A 16,575-nucleotide genomic window follows, 5' to 3' on the forward strand; every position below is an offset into this window, starting at 1 on the left:
CGATGGGTCATTTAAAATACAAAAAAATACGAACCGCAAAAGCAAACCACCACAAAAATTACCACCGAAATGAACATACTGACTGCACACCCAATCAAGCACTGTCAGCTGAAGTACCTAATTATAGATATGTCGAAGAAAGTTGTAAACAGTTTTTCGCCCGCGGCTAGCTATTCTTCATGCGAAATGCAATAAGTTACTCAACCATTTTTCATAGTTGTCATACAGGTTAGTTGTTTTTTAAAACTTGTTCGGAATTTCATGTAAATTTGGTGACCACTTTAAGGCAGAGTTCCTAGAATTTCAAAACTTGCGTCAGGTATACATTAAACAAGATGAGCGTAATTTCTTCTGTATTTAATTACACTTAAAGTAAGCGAAAACAGACTAGGAACAATTTTCATCTTAAGAATATACATACAACGGAACTGAACGTACCGAAAAATAAATACAGATTCTTGGTTTGATAGTAATTACAATTTAAGCTTATGGTAAAGTATAAAATTTCACAGCGATCAACTATATCTAAGGCTTCTTACTTAACGGCGATTTTGGCACCTGTTCTTCTTTATACCAGTCCTCACTGAAATGAGTGAATGAACACACGAATAAACTTCAGTATAATCACTTACCATCCATGTACGTTTTCTGGGGCATCACATTTTTGCGTTTCTTCATTGTATACCTCACCAATTATGCATCCCAAATCCCTGGGCTCCACTCCGTTCAAACAAACATAAAACCTTTGGCAATCGTTTGGATGCGCAAACTTTGGATGGACCACCAACTGTCCATTTGAGTCAGTTTGACCTTCCTTCGGACATCTAAAGCCATCCTTGAGTACCACTAAAATAGAGGTTGATTTACAATTCCCAAGAGAGTGAGCATATCTTACTCGTTTCACCGGCATCGCATCCTTCACGCCCGGCCGACTCGGGCCAAACACATGTTCCAGTAAATTCATCGAAATGAAGTCCCGGTGGGCAAGACTGCTTTGTACTCACACCTTCGATGCAATTATAATAAAGGTTGCAGACTTTCGGATCGGGATGGGAGAAATATCCATTTCTTCGTGGACATAATCCCGAAGGTTGTGCCGGTTCTAAAAGTAGAGTGTTACAAGCGACCGGCAACGGAGTAAGTTACGTACGAAGTTCTGTACGATCTCCACACTCAACGCTGAAGGGTTGATCACATTTGTTGATTTTTCTGATGGCGGGATTGAAGACTAGACCATCTGGGCAAAGTTTCGCTGTCGCAATTCCATCGTAGCATTCGTAGAATTTATCACATTGAACTGGATCTTCATAGAAGCCATCCTTTGCGGGGCATTTAAACTGTTGTGCATCTATAAAGGAACAACGTTACATAAAAGTGAAAGGTGTAATATATCCATAATGCAACCGGTCGTAGGATGGGCCATGAGAAAGCGATTTCAAAATCTCTTGCACGACTTGAATATTTTAAATTAAATGTCAACGACATGCAAAATTCCAAACGCCAGCTAGACGCTGTTAAACCCCCAGAAAATTAAGATACAGTGTTGCGTAACTTTCTCATAACTAGGTACCATCGGTAAATTGTAGGTAGGTTTTTTTATGGAACAACGATGTGGAGTATACTTACGTGCGAACACAGCAAAAACCGCAACCACTAGAACTTTCATTTTCACTTAAAAGGTATAACAATACTTGCGTTAAACTAATTAATGAACCGAAACGAGGTAAAACAATGTCCACCTTCTAGTGCCAACTGACTGGGAGTTTGCATAAAGTTCCTCTATTTAAAAGCTTGCTTTCAGAGGGTCGACCAATCTAGGATCGTTGTACGAGTAAGAATATTTTATATTCATTACACTTCGACGGCCACTTTTTGCCTCCTACCACTTAAAGAAGTTAACCTTTCATATTACTTTAGGTAAATATATTTTCTCTATACCTAGCTGCATTGGTAAAGAATTTCAAGCGTTTTTAGACTTTTCATTCCTATTAGAAATTTACGTGTGCAAAAGGAATGCCATTATTGGTTAATATCCTTACGACCCCTCAAGGTTATATTTACACAAATAACATGGAAATTAGATCTGTTCGTCTTCATTAATTAATTGTAACTTTCAAATTATTGATGTAAACGATTTTTGAGTACTACTTAGCAAATGAAAATTTTTGGTAAACCTTACCTTTATCAATACTTTCACTGCATACATTTCATAATTAGAAAAATGAAATGAGATTATATAAGAAGCTATTATCTAGAAAATAGTGTACCTAGTTTATTCATAACGGACTATGTAATGACTGATTGGTGTAACACCTATGAGATAACTCAAAATTATGGTTCAGTTTGAATCAGGAACGATCCATTTCCTTCCCGGTTCTTATAAGACTGAAGGTCTGATCTTAAAATCAAGGATAATTGCTAATTCTTTCACTATTTCTTTTCAATTACTCCTAAAAGTCAATGAAAACAGCGAAAGCGAATATTAATCGCTCTTTGTTTTAAGAATGCGCACCGGACAATGCTGGAAGTGGTTATTCAATCGCACCAAGGGACATATCGAGTCTTCCTGACCTGTAATTGAATTGCTAAACTCATCTTCGTTTCTCTTATTAGCAAATTCAAATTTGGCAAGTCTATGCTGCAGCTCTGGCATGCCCACAATTAACTGCATATGCAGATGCAGAGAAAGCTGTGGAAAATGTTTTGATGTCAAGAACTTTGTAGGCGTTTATCTCGTCTTTTATTAGTAATTCCAAAATAAAAGTGGTTAAATGATTTGCAGATATATTTGTAATAGCCCAGCAATGGGTACTTTTTTTTACTTTGTAAGTTATATTTCGTAAATTGTGACTAATTAAATTAACTTTCGTTTAATATTGTAATCGCTTAAAAATTTGATTGAGCAGGAGAATTTTTACAACAAACCTTGTTCTTAAATTGGTAAATTTTATGAACTTTGTTTTGTCCAAATTGTTTTCCCTTATGCGGAGGTGTTCCCTACCTAATAAAAAGTTTATTAGCAAGTTTATGGAAACAGTTCTTCGGCCTTTCGACTGCTACTCTATTTCTGAAGGGGTTTAAATCATTTTCTTAGAATTACAAAAGATTATTCTGTTCTGACAACTTTCGTTGTATTTTTTCGATGTTATAGGAAATTTATTATAATTTTTAAATCTAATTTTGGTGATAAACTTATTCCATTGTTGGTATTAATTTTACTGAGAATAACGACTAAATGATTTGACTCAACTGCCAAGAAAATAATTTGATATTTTTGTGGTAAATTTATGATGTCAATGAAAATATTTTATGGGCTTCTTTGTGAAGTAATTTCGTTGGGAAAACGACTGGCAAAAATTTGAAAAATGTTGGAAATGTGGCTCTGGTAAGATTTTTCCCAATCAAATGAATATTTCTACCAAAACTCTTTGGATATATAAAGGTTGTATAGTTCGTAATTCACAGTGCTTGATTTAGTGACCAGTTTCAAAGATTTTCGGTGTATATTTATTTATTTTTTTATTGTAAGTGTTCCAATTCAAATGTGCGCCCCTTGTCTAATAAACGGAGAGCGGGAAGCTTCGGCGAGTGAGATGGGGAATATGTATGGCAATTTTTCACTGTAGTTGCGCTTCTTTACCGTTTCTTCTTTCAATGATTTGTCCCATTTTCAATAGGCTTGTTACAAGTGGCATATCCACCCAAGCGTTTGGGAGTTATCGTATTCGCGGACAGACGGACACCATCGACTCACTTATAAAGCTTGCGTCGCGTTGTTCAGGCGCTTAATAAACTTACAGAATAATAAAATTCCATTTATATTATAAATAGAATAAATAATTTTGACAAACCATTAGTAATTTTTCTCTACTATCTGAGGGTGCGAAAATAACGAAAATTTCGAGCGAATCAAGTTTCTTATTTTATATGGAAGCCATATTGGATTTTTACTCGATAGAGACAACATTACAAAAACTTAAAAAATCGTATTTTTGTCTACTTAACTCGCGTTAACTTAGGTCTGAGGCTTGAATTTAAGTCCGTGCATTATAAAATAAAAATACAATTTCTTCTGTTCTACATTCGGTTATGCATAGTGGGTCAAAAAGTTTCTATTGGTGTTTAATTAAATTAAGTTTAAGTGGAAAGGGATCGAGTTTTAAAGCAAGTAAGTCTCTAATATTAGGTATCTACTCGTTTCTTAAAACATCGACATTTGATGAAATTTTGACATGTCCAAAAAACAGTGAAAGGAAGCTAAAAATCACAAAATATCTATAGGTACATCTCGATTTTTTTCAAAATCGAAAGAGTAGTTTAAACACGAAGACGGATACATGTAAATTACCTAATAAGTATAACTTTACTTATGAAAATTGCACTAAGTAAACAAATACACTTAATACAATTAATATCGTGCAGAGTCAATTATTATATTATGAGAAACATATTTAATTTTCAATCGGCTTTAATTTAAAACAACTTAAGAAGCCAATGCTATTTATTTAAAGAAACCTACACAGCTATTAACAAAAAAGATGGAACCTATAAGAAAAAAAAGGTGACTTGCTTATATTGAGCTCTGAATCCGCAAGAACTCATATTTCAAATAAATGGATCGTATTCTTATATTGCTATTACTATTTATCTCAATTTGTCATGTTTAAATTATTACGAAATATGCTTCCCATATAGGCAGTTTAATTATTACATTGCTATGCAAAATAGACATTGCTATGCAAAATAGACTTTTTCATAGCCCAATGGTGATAAAAACCTAGCGATTTCATAAAATGATATGGACATACGCGTCCCCCAAACTGATGGGTTGTGCTAAACATACCACAAACCTTTGAATATAATACATTAACCGAAATCGTCATGAAACCATTTTCATGCCTAGTTTATGTCGGGTAATTTTAGTTTCCATAACAGTAGCAGTAATACGTTTTCTGACAACTTTCCCTGCGCCCTGTCACTTTTCCGGCCGCATTTGTCACATTAGTATTGTCTATGACTCCTGCCATCTCTGTGTAACCGATTGACATTAATCAGTAGTTATTTACATAAATCAGAAAAATGACACATTACTGTGGGCGAGGAAATTTTGATATTAATTTCCGAGTAAGGTAATGTCATTTTACTGACGAGTTTTGTATTAAATTTTACCCGAAATCGTATTTTAGTATAACATTTCAATTTTTATATAGAACTTTTGATTAATGTCAATCTGTCAGTAATGACAGGAGTCATCATAGACATTTGGAAATGTCACAAATGCGGCCGGTAAAGTGACGGTGCGGTGCGGCCGGTAAAGTAATCGATGCGGACAGTAAAGTGACAAGCGGCAGGAAACGTAGTCTGCTCTGCACCTGTCATGGAAACTAAAATTTCTGGACAGAAAGTGGGAATGAAACTGAAGGTTTCAAGACGATTTTGGGTAAAAGTTCCTATATGAAAATTGAAATTCCATATCGAAAAAGACGATTATGTATAAAATTTAATACAAAACTCGTCAGTAAAATGCCGTTACTTGACTCAGAAATTAAAGTAGGGACTTTTATTTATATTTTATAAATTATTCGACTTTCTTTTTCTATGTACAATCTACAAAAATGATGTTGGGTATTATTACAAAAAAACGGAGAAAAAATGTCGAAAGTTAAAAAACTAAAATATTTTTTTCGAAAAACAATTACTATGATTCAGCATCTGGTTTTAGTAAGAGATCAACCGTACACTGCCCTACTCTGTTCCTTCCTATAATAAATACAGAGTATGATCTTTTCTATAAGTGAAGGTACGTTCTCGTATACGCACTTCTGCTTGTGTACACAGGATAATTTGTTAATATCATGAACGGATCCTTTTAAAATTACATTTGGAAGCTCAGGTGAACAACCGTATCTGCACAAAATTTATCGAATCTTTTAGTGGTTTCGACAATCTTAATAGCACACGACCACACGTAGTTTTTGAAATTTCTATTGCACCATCATATATTCCGTGCCGGCCACTTACCACTATTTATTATTATTCATTATCAGATTGAATTGTCTCTACTTTTCATCGTTGCCTGCGTCATAAGTGGTTCTACCTGTATGATTCATTAAATTGCTCAATAAACCTCCAAGAGATCTTTCTTTTGTTTGAACTTGTTGCTTTTAAGTAGATAGATTAGCACAGCACAGCATCTGATGTGTAGCGTGTATCAATTCGCTTTTTTAAGCACATTTTCATGGAAAATATACAGCGAATATACCTGCGTGAATTCCATCCGTCTGGAGAATTTATACTCGTACCTATAAGGGTTTGCGTCAATTTGTATAAAAATTGCCACCAACCACATTAAATTTTAAAAATATGTTGCAGTCGATCCGACAACCTGACTGTACCGGTAGACCAGATTTGATTTGATTTTCAAATTACCTAATATTTTAGCAAAATTTGGTTTATACTGGAATCCTCGATCGCGGGGGATGTAATTTTCATGGTACATCAAATATTTTGGTTTCTTTAATAGATTACGTTTAAATGAATTGTCTTTTACGCGAAAACGACTACATTTCGCATGCAAAATTAATATTTTGGATTCTTGTACGAGTGTAGGAAATAGTATATTACCTACATCTTTTCCCGATGGTAAGCATGGGAAACTAAGGGCGAGAGAAGAACGATTAGGTACGTATAGGATGAAATGCAGTACCTACAGTTCGTGAACTATGGTACATTTTATACGTAGACAAGAAAGCGTAGCGTAGCATGCACGAGGCGCCGGAAGAAAGTGTTTGACCTATAAGACCTGGATAGATGACCACTTGAATCTGTGGGATTTCTGTCCAAGCTCTACTTTACGGGGTTAAAAGCAAGACATTTTCCAGAGATTCGAGATTGGTTTTATTTTGGGGTAATAATTCAAAATCTCGCGTTACTAATAAAATAAATGAGGTCATGAAAAATAAGCAGACACAAGTAGCAACATTCAAGGATTTAAAGTTTATGTTCGTTGTCGCAATTTTAAAATTTCAGGTTATAAATCTAAATCGATTATCTAGATCTATTTTTCTTGAATTTGGGTTGACAGATGGAGGATACGTCAACGACATTCAAAGTCGCCCCAGATAGCATTCTGGGGGAAATTTCCAGTTATCGGTCATTTCTTATTCGTTTGTGTTAATTTTCAAATTCCAACGTTTTAGGGGAACTTTTAAGCTTAGGTTTTTAAGTAACTTATGTGGTTTATGAAAGATACCTAATCCCCCCATATTTTCCATGTTTAATGTTATTACCTACCCAATATACATACAGTGTGATACTTTCAGCGTTATTTTCCAAAAGAAGAGAAACAAGTTAATCCATTATTATTTTGGAAACTAACGCGAATATATTTCTAAAATTTATACAAGGGTTATACAATAAATAATAAAACATTTGATATAAGATACATTTCATTGTTATCGGTTTTATCAGAACTTAACCATCACTTAGATATTTTAAACAGATGCTCCAGTCTTTATTAATTATGTTTAATCTACAGTACATTTTGAATAAATTTGATATATCAGCATACGCTGGGTTTTAAATTATCTGATTTTTGGTCAAATTTTTGGAAAATAGAATATTCCTTCCCAAAATGAATTGATGCCTTTTATAAACCAAACGAAATTTAACGTAAATAAGACCTTCATATTACTTGTTACGTAGGTAACGAAACTATACAGAAAAATGTATGCAAGGTGCTCAGCTGCTCAAAGTTCACAGTTTTGCAAGTGCAAAAACTTAATTTTGTAACTAGAGAGCCCTTTTCTTTTTTTTCAAAACTGAATTTTATACACTGAATAATAAGCGCAATTATATCCTTGTATCGAAATCTAAAATGAACGGGTTTTGTAGAAAGCGGAACAGAATGAAAATTTGTGCAGCTATTGTAACACTTTTTAATTAGTAGTTGGTTTTCGTTCAGCAGAATCGTCTAATAAACAAACACGCGATTAAGTGTGAAATGGAGATATCCATCTTGTGATTTTAATTCAAAATGGGGTGATTACTGAATTGTAGTCAAATTAATTAATAAAGACACCAAACCATACAAGTATAGGGAAGGTTTGGTGTCTTTATTAATTAATTTGTCAACATTAACCAATCCACACAGATTATTGTGCGAGAAAGAAGAAATTTATTAGCTTCCTAGCTCGAGCTAGGGGGGTATTGTGATCACTGCTTTTTGGACATGTTGAAATGTCGATGTTAAAGATCATTTTAAGCAACTTTTAAAGAATAAAATTTTTGTTCGTCTGTATGTACGACGTTGGCTATTTTCCGAGATAACGGCTCGACGGATTTTGTTCAAATTTTGGATATGTATATTAATACGAAAACGAAAAATAACGGGCAGATTTAAGTACCAACCTAAAATTTTTATTAAGATATTCGAAAGACCTTATTTTTCTATGTGCAACTTACAAAAATTGTGCCATGTTTTATTACAAAAAAAACTGAGAAAAAAATAGTCAAGTTTAAACAGTCGAAACAACGTGGGACCCGAGATATGTACGATTACCCGTTTTGAACTGTTATATTTGAATGTCAGTTAATTAATTTATATGCAGGGATCCCATTTACCTTGAGACAGTCAATTGCGGAAACGAGCGGGAATATAAAACAAGTTAAAAACGTGATCACTCGCGATTCGTCGAAAGCGCATTTTCCCCCCACAGAATCAGTAATAACTCGGGAAAGAAGCGAGGAAAGAAGTGACCAATTCAAATAAACTTTTGTCGTTCTGGTATCTGGGCTGTACTACACCGTATAAGAAAGAAACCACAACGAAAAAGCTTAAAGTGGAGGATTAGTAGTGATACATACGGCCAAAGTGCGGACAATAGCGAATGCGCTAAATATGATTTATATAAAATATTCTTCATAGAGAGAGGCCCATTTAATGACGCTATGCACATTTTCACACTGTACCTTAAGAGTCAAGTCTAGGGGCAACTTAATTTTTTTACATAGAAACCTACACTTTTTATTAAATATTCTTATTTTACATCGAAAGATATATTTTTTTAAGATACTTCCAAAAACGCGATTTTTGGTTTGAGCTAGGAAGGTGTTTGGTCAAGAAATTCGCACATTTCTTTTAACGACAGTAAAAAAATGTTTTGGGGTAGGTATGTTTTTTTTTACATTTAACATTTGCCTCCTACTTATTTTTTTTGCGTCGGTAAAAACTCAATAAAAACTAGAATATGCCATTTCCAGTATCGAAGAGTTGGAGTTGTATAAAATTTAAAATATTTCAGCTGAAACGGGGATAACCCTTACGTACAAACATTCGGAAAGAATGGCTCATGAATGGATAAATTTAAAATTGTGCCCCTCCTCCCTTCTTTGGTATTATATCTCGATGACCGAGACTCCAGGATTCCTCACACTGACTTTACTTTCCCAAAAGTTAGTCGAAGTCAGTGTAATCATGCCGTTTAATGGCAGTAGGGCGCAGTGGGATAAGTGTGATAAAAATGATAATTTATATAACATGAAAGCCAAAAGATTTATTTATTTTAATTAGGAAAAAGCATGTCTTCTGTGAATAAGTACCTATTAATCTAGGGCAAGTGTGATATAATATGAAAAATCCTGGTTTAACAAAAAAAAGCTTGATAGTTATAAACTTTTTTGTGGGGAAATTTATAGGGAATAAAACTTAAATATGTTTGTTAGAAAAGTATACATATTATTTATTATGTAGGTATTTGAGCAAAAGAAAACATGAAATGTATTTTAACGCATTTTTCAACTTATTATGGCCACTTTCTCCGCCCGGGCCTCCGTCCGTTCGAGGCCTTAACTACTAAAGATTTCAAGATAATTAGTTCGTTATTTAAGATGTTTTTTTGAATTTTAAACACAAATGCTTCTAGTAAAGACAAGCATATCGCATATTATAAAAATCAGATGTTCGCATGCGCAAACTGTGCAATGTGAACTTTCTCATTCATAGAGATATTTTTTTGAAATTTTAATCAAAGGTTCTTATACTCGTAGTAAGTAAGTAAGTATAGTAGTACGTTATATGAGTATGAGGTAAAGGATGCTGGAAAAGTTACTTCTCCAGTTTACCTTAAAAATAATTCGGAATTATGCGAGTTTTGGTATGGTTTTTTAAAAACATAATGGTAGATTGCAATTCTTTATCAAGTGCTGTTATTTGACCGACACAACAAAAGTATTCTCTTCTTTCCTTTAAATCAGACCAGAACTCAGCTTCCAACTTTAAGGTTTTCTAAACTTTCATCTTTTAACGCTTTTTCATCTTCCTTTTAATCTTTTTGCATAATCCTCAAAGGTGACTGATTTACTGCCACTTAAAATTTGTAGTTGGTCTTCATCTGAAGAGCTCGGTACAGTAATATTTTTTGCTGTGCTTCTTTAAGTTTTTAAGTCATTCTTTGCTTTTTTCCTAAATCTTTTACTTTTTTTACTTAGTCTTTGGCGAGCAAAGTATTACAATTACGTATTAATATTTGCAATAGTAACAGAGAATTCAAAATCTTAAAAATTATTATTTACTATTTTAGTCAAGGTTTCCTCATAATAGTATATTAAGATACAAGTGTATAATCAAGTCTTTAAAGCACGCACAACGAGTTTAAGGGCACGACGCAAAGCGGAGTGCCTTTAACGTTGCAAGTGCTTTAAAGACTAATTATACACGTGTATCTTATAGTATTTTTTATTATACCTGCAGTATAATTTAAGAATAGGAAATACAATGAAGTCATATTGACGTTATACTCGAATACATGTCTAATTAAGTGGGCTGGGTGTTCGTAATTTCACGATTGCCATGGAAATGTCACTTGACGTTTGCTTATAAAAATCGTCGTCTTTGTGAATAAAACGATTTCCGTTGAAAAAGATAATACACCGCCCATTAAATCGATTGTTGTAAAATCTAAACAAACGTTGGTAGGTGTAAAATCCAACTCCTGTAAAGCCTATTATAAAGTGGATGAATAGGAAGTTACTTACGAATACAGTCTTAAATGCATCCATAATGCTGGCATATATGAAAGAAATGTCAAAGGTATTTAAATCTTCTATATTTTGGTGCATTCATTCAAAACTTTAAAGAAATGCTGCGATTAAAAAGTGGAACCGATTTGGAAGCATGCCCTAAATTACGCGCGTTTGTGAAAGCTTCAACCAAAGAATAGATACAAAAGCCAAAGAAATGTTCTGCATTTACAGAAAGCGACCTAAGAGGAGTTTTTATTTCATCTAGATGACAGTTTCAAAAGTCATACTTGAAGTATCGTTACTTAGCAACTTTAAAGCACGTGTGTTTTAAAGGCCCTTTTTCGCACGCATTTGAGTGTTTAAAACAGAGATTGTGATTCAGGTATAATAAAAAATTCAAAAAATGGTGCATTTTCAAATGTTTCAAATAAGGTTTTTGCATACGTAACTATCCAGGAGGTGATGAAAAAAATTAGTGATGTTAGTGTGCACTTTATAACAGTCATAACAATCAGTGAATTGAATTATTGTCGTAACTCCTGAAGTGTATCGATTTTTACCTGGATACTTGATTTCGAATGAAAAAATTTTTATTCAATGGCTTGGCGACTGATTCCTCTTGAATACCTGTTTAAACGTCTCTGGTTTATAATGCCATACACTAACATAATGGAAGGTCATACACGCAATTAAAACAAAGAACACTTCTACGTAATTTAGGTGCTGTCAACGGTAATTATTCCATACTTTCCAAACTTCTTAGTAAATTTAGAGGTTAAACAATAAAATGCGGTTTGAAACCGGTAGATCGTAAGTTTCACTTTCAATTCTGAAATTTGGGTACGGAACAATACGATCTGTGCATATGCGATAAGGTTTGCCATTGAAGAATTGGTAATGAGAGGACAAATTAGGCATATCTTAAGATGAGAATGTTCCCAGAAGTAACTAAACAACATATTTATTTTGTAATTCTTACATTAACAATAAAAACTGCCAATTACGCATAGGAACATACGACAGTGCACACTCAGTCACAATTCTTATATCCTAATCATCTTCATGTACTACAGGCTTTCTAGCAGGTTTTCGACGATTAATTGGGCCAGTTGGTCTGGGTCTTGGTGTCGGTGGATTTTCTAAGGCATCCAATTGTTCATCAGTTAGTCGATCTTTGTACCAGTCGGCGCTAAAAAGGGCCATAATAGACCAACGTTTGCAAATTGTAGAAATATTACCATTCGGGTATTTTCCTTGCCCAATCGCATTTACTAGTTCTCTCATCAAAAGCCTGCCCCAGCTTGCAACCGTTACGCCGAGGCGTGACTCCGTCTATGCAAACGTAAAAATATTGACAATCTTCAGGGTCTGGGTACCTTGGGTGGGTCAAACCAACACTCTCGTTTACCTTGGGACAATCGAATTGAAATACATCTGTAAAAAGCGAAAAATATGATTAATTCTTCTTCTTAATTTCTAAAGCCACAAACTAGATTAGTACTCTACGGCTGATTAAAGATGAAGAGAAATCTGAATTTTAAAAAAATTGGTTTGTAACGCGTTGTAGTTTCGTGTAAAAGTTTAGGAAAGTGCGCGAAAGGCGATTCCTACGAAATTAGCGCTTAAATTTTCAGAAGGAATTATTATTCTAATACATGCCAACCGCAAAGGTTACTTGCAACGTGACAATTATAAGAAATGTGCGTAATAAAAATAAAAGCTTTTTAACTGTGACGTAATGCAACATTCCGTTACTCTCGAACAAATGTTATTACAAAAAAGCACTTGAACCTAGCATCGTGTGACCACCAATCGCATTGTCCATAGCGGCATACTAAAAGGTCCGCTGCTATTTAAAAACTGAAGGAGTAAAATATGATCTCGAACGGGGTTTTTCTTATTATATGGCGGAGAATCAAAAAATGTCTGCTAAAGAGAATAAATAATTGATAATTAATTGGTTAACTTGGTTAAATAATATGATGCGTTTTTTCTGAGGATGGTCAAATGAGAAAAACAATTGGGCATCCGGTGATGGAGGTATTCGATAAAATAAGTAATATTTTTTTATGGAACAGCCTGTAAATTTTTTACGTATAAGTATTGAAGTACAATGTAATTTTGGATTAAAAATCATTACCCTCGTTTAAAACACCAAAAACAATGTTTTTATCAAGACTAACTGAAAATAGAGACAAAATAAATAGAATCAGCATGTTGTTCTCAATCGATTCAAAATTTAGTATTAAAAATGTACTCATTTCTCAGCGCAATGTTTACCAAAATTAGTAAATCAACACGAATTTTGTAGGGATTGAGCAACTTATTGGTTGGCATTCCTTTTTTCTAGCTTTTGTTATTTTTCTTAAATGAATAAGTATTCCTTTTTTCCGCATTTTGTAGGAAGAGAGGATATGGTAATTTACATGCTTCGTTACTAGTTACCTTGGAGTAATTACGGGCTATACATTTTGTAATTCATATTTCAAAATTTGTAAAAATATACAAGGTATTCTATTAAACAAATGGTATTATGGGTACAAATGCCCGGTTCGGCTTTTAGGGAAATTTTTCGAAAGAGAAAAAATTTCCCTTATGTGATGGCTTTGTACGTCTGTCTGTGTTCCTCGTTTAACTCGAAAACGAAAAGAGACAGATATGTCAAACCTTCGCCAATCGATTTCAAAAAGTTCAAGGATCAGTGCTATTGAATATGAGCCGGATCAAAAGTCTGGTTTCCGAATATGAGCGGAGTGACAAAAAATTTCCCTACTGAAAAGCGTATGCGATTCTTCGTATCTTGTTCAAATTTAACTACAACACTGAGCATCTTCAAATTCATTCAATAACTCTGCGTCAAGAAACATAAAAATGTTGCGGGTCTCGATGCCTAGGTTATCAGTTGGTCTAAAATCTATGTTAGAGCAACATTTTTAAATTGCCATTCAACAATTTAATCGAGAAAACGATCAAACGCATTGGCCTTCTAAATTAATATGATGCATGTCAGTTTTCAATCATAGTTCAGTCTATATGTACTTTTGAAAATGGATTGATGGATGTAAGATTGAACAGCAGGTTATTTGATTTGATTATGTTTATAGTGCGCCCCTTGCATTCGAAGTATGGAATTTTTTTAAATGGAATGCGCAATGAACGTGATTTTGCGGTTGGATAAAGTACGTTACGTGAGTCGTAAATTAGAGGAAGATATTGCCTTTGGTTATAGGTAGCACATATAATAAGGTAATGAGTTTCTGGCATTGACCTCAGAACATTGGTCTAGCAAGATTCAGTTTTTAAGTTCGCCTGCTACTATGGTAACAGTATACCTGGTAATTAGACACACCTTACTGTTAAATTCTTCACCTAAGTAAGGCAAACGACTTTAGTTGTTAGGTACTGGAAGGCAGCGAAGGAGTTCAGATCGACAAATTCAAAACCCAGCAAGGTCTTTACAACTGTAACTTGTCAATAACTTGTATCCCACAAGGTTTAAGCATTTGCCGGTATTTTTAAATATGCCATTTCGATTACCTACTAATTTAAACGTACCTCTAGACGAACATCCCTTCTTCTTAGCTTCATCTGGCCACGAGCATATGCCAACTTTTTCATTATAAACTAATCCATCGGGGCACACAATTAAATTAAATTTTCCATCTGTGCAGTAATAAAATTTATCGCACACATTCGCCTCTTCATGGGCGAAATATCCATGTTTTCTAGGACAGTTTTGGGACGGTTGCGGAGTTTCTGTACAATTGATTATGACACTATGAAAGCATTAAAGAGTGCGAATCTTACGTAGTTTTGGCCTGGTCGTACAATCGATATTAAATGGCAAATCGCATTTTTCGTCTTGAGTACTAAAATCGTTAAAAACCATACCATCGGGGCATAGTTTTTCGGTTATTTGTCCGTCTTTGCACTCATAGTACTTATCGCACTGTTCTACATCCGCAAAGTAACCATAAGGCTCTGGACACTGGTCGGACGATTCTTGCTCGAAATCCTTCTCTGCTGGTCGACTTTGTTTGTTACGGGCCGCAAAAACGGTACCTAAAAGATCCGTAATCAACAATTGCGTTTCCTTTCTAATTAAAAAATAATGCCACACACAAAGCGGATTGCATCGAAAATTATTAAGTGCATTGTTAATTTAAATATGCCTAAGGCGGGCATTCTTCGGCATTTAGTGATGGTGCAACAAAAGAACTTTCACATTACATACTCTCCCATTTACCATAAATCGCATCAATACTTTATGTTTTGGACACTTATTACATAATTTGAAATTTTTATTATTAGCTAAAGACGGGCGAGTATTTTGCAATGCAAAATCTTCCAAAAAAAGACAATGAGATCGAACTTACCCGCAGTTAAGAGTAGCATGAGCAAGTTTAATACTCGCGCCATATCGAAGAACTACCTACCTTCTTGTAGTTCTTTGGCTTATAACGCGGTTTCACAAAGTAGATGCGGATTGACCTTGCACATTGCATAGACTTGTACAGTTAATCTTTTGTAGTGAGCAACGCGATTTTTTTCGTTTTTTTGGTACCAATGGCTAAGATTGTTTTTTGTCAGTAGGTAAAAATGACGATACTACTTATTTTGAATGACCCAGGATATCTTCAGTTTCGTCAAGGGTACTGGGTAGGTACCTATTCGGGTACCGTAGGTGGATAGTGTCGCACTGAATTAATTATTGTCCAAGTAATTTTGGAATTGATCGAAACGGTCATTCACCTAAACACAGAATTCAAGTTACCTAATATACCTATGCATGTGAATGTGTCAAATGTATATATTTTTGCTTGATTATGAATTGTTGTTAATAATTTTATAAGGCCATTTATTACTAATATTATTCTATAATTACATTGGTTGGTCGTTTGTCGTATAGATTCGTATACAGGGTGGTGACTTGCGTAACGCATCATAGGGATTTCAATGTAAAATTCATAACATGCGATTATTGGCTCCCCAAATTATGTTAGAGCAAAAATGTATTAAGGTTTTTTGTAGAAAAAATTTGTTTACGCCAATCAACCGTAGTTTTCATTTTTTTTATATAAAGACGGAAAATTGGAAAAATAAAACTCGCATATTTTTCAATAATCTGCGATGCCATGGAATTTTCTAAAACAAAAAGATATCCAGTTATCAATTAGCAGCAGTTCGAAATGGATTTTATGATCGACTTGGTTACTGTATTGCAGTTAATGGTGACTTATTCGAACATTTATTGTTATTATTGTTATATTAGGAAACCGTTTTTAGTAATTTGGTCTTTCTTTATGTTGAATTCGCTGTTCCAAATATAATACTTTTTGATAGAATTTGATTTGTTTTATAGCAGACATTCCATGGCATGACGGATATTGGCGTAGTTTTTGTATTATAAAATTCCATGGCATCACAGATGATTGAAAAAGATGGGGGTTTTATTTTTCCAATTTTCCGTGTTTATTATGCAAACAATTGAAAACTAATACGGTTGATTGATTGACGAAAATAATTTTTTTCTACAAAAAACCTTAATACATG

At 34.1% G+C, this 16,575-nt stretch overlaps 3 protein-coding genes and 1 long non-coding RNA gene across 5 annotated transcripts in view; 1 reads left to right on the forward strand and 3 right to left on the reverse strand.

Annotated features, from left to right (window-relative positions):
• Positions 1 to 190, reverse strand: part of LOC116166798 (protein obstructor-E-like) — a 35,027-nt gene extending 34,837 nt beyond the window's left edge. Inside the window, exon 1 of the mRNA XM_031481936.1 lies at positions 35 to 190. Within this exon, the coding sequence (XP_031337796.1) occupies positions 35 to 77 (43 nt within the window). The 5' untranslated portion in view covers positions 78 to 190. The remainder of the gene's footprint in view (positions 1 to 34) is intronic.
• Positions 1 to 16,575, forward strand: part of LOC116166801 — a 73,140-nt gene that overhangs the window by 43,633 nt on the left and 12,932 nt on the right. The gene's annotated exons all lie outside the window — the stretch shown is intronic.
• On the reverse strand, positions 343 to 1,844 carry LOC116166796 (protein obstructor-E-like). The gene is made up of 5 exons (XM_031481934.1): positions 1,627 to 1,844; positions 1,151 to 1,348; positions 896 to 1,102; positions 633 to 846; positions 343 to 583 (listed from the first exon to the last, which is right to left on the reverse strand). Exons 1-5 carry the CDS (start codon positions 1,664 to 1,666, stop codon positions 526 to 528), a joined length of 717 nt encoding a protein of 238 aa, XP_031337794.1. The 5' UTR covers positions 1,667 to 1,844; the 3' UTR covers positions 343 to 525.
• On the reverse strand, positions 11,968 to 15,530 carry LOC116166795 (protein obstructor-E). Its single transcript, XM_031481933.1, has 5 exons — positions 15,399 to 15,530; positions 14,830 to 15,084; positions 14,578 to 14,778; positions 12,261 to 12,456; positions 11,968 to 12,211 (listed from the first exon to the last, which is right to left on the reverse strand). Exons 1-5 carry the CDS (start codon positions 15,439 to 15,441, stop codon positions 12,073 to 12,075), a joined length of 834 nt encoding a protein of 277 aa, XP_031337793.1. The 5' UTR covers positions 15,442 to 15,530; the 3' UTR covers positions 11,968 to 12,072.

This window comes from Photinus pyralis, unplaced genomic scaffold (genome assembly GCF_008802855.1).
Source record: "Photinus pyralis isolate 1611_PpyrPB1 unplaced genomic scaffold, Ppyr1.3 Ppyr1.4_LG3b, whole genome shotgun sequence".
Lineage (NCBI taxonomy): Eukaryota > Metazoa > Arthropoda > Insecta > Coleoptera > Lampyridae > Photinus > Photinus pyralis.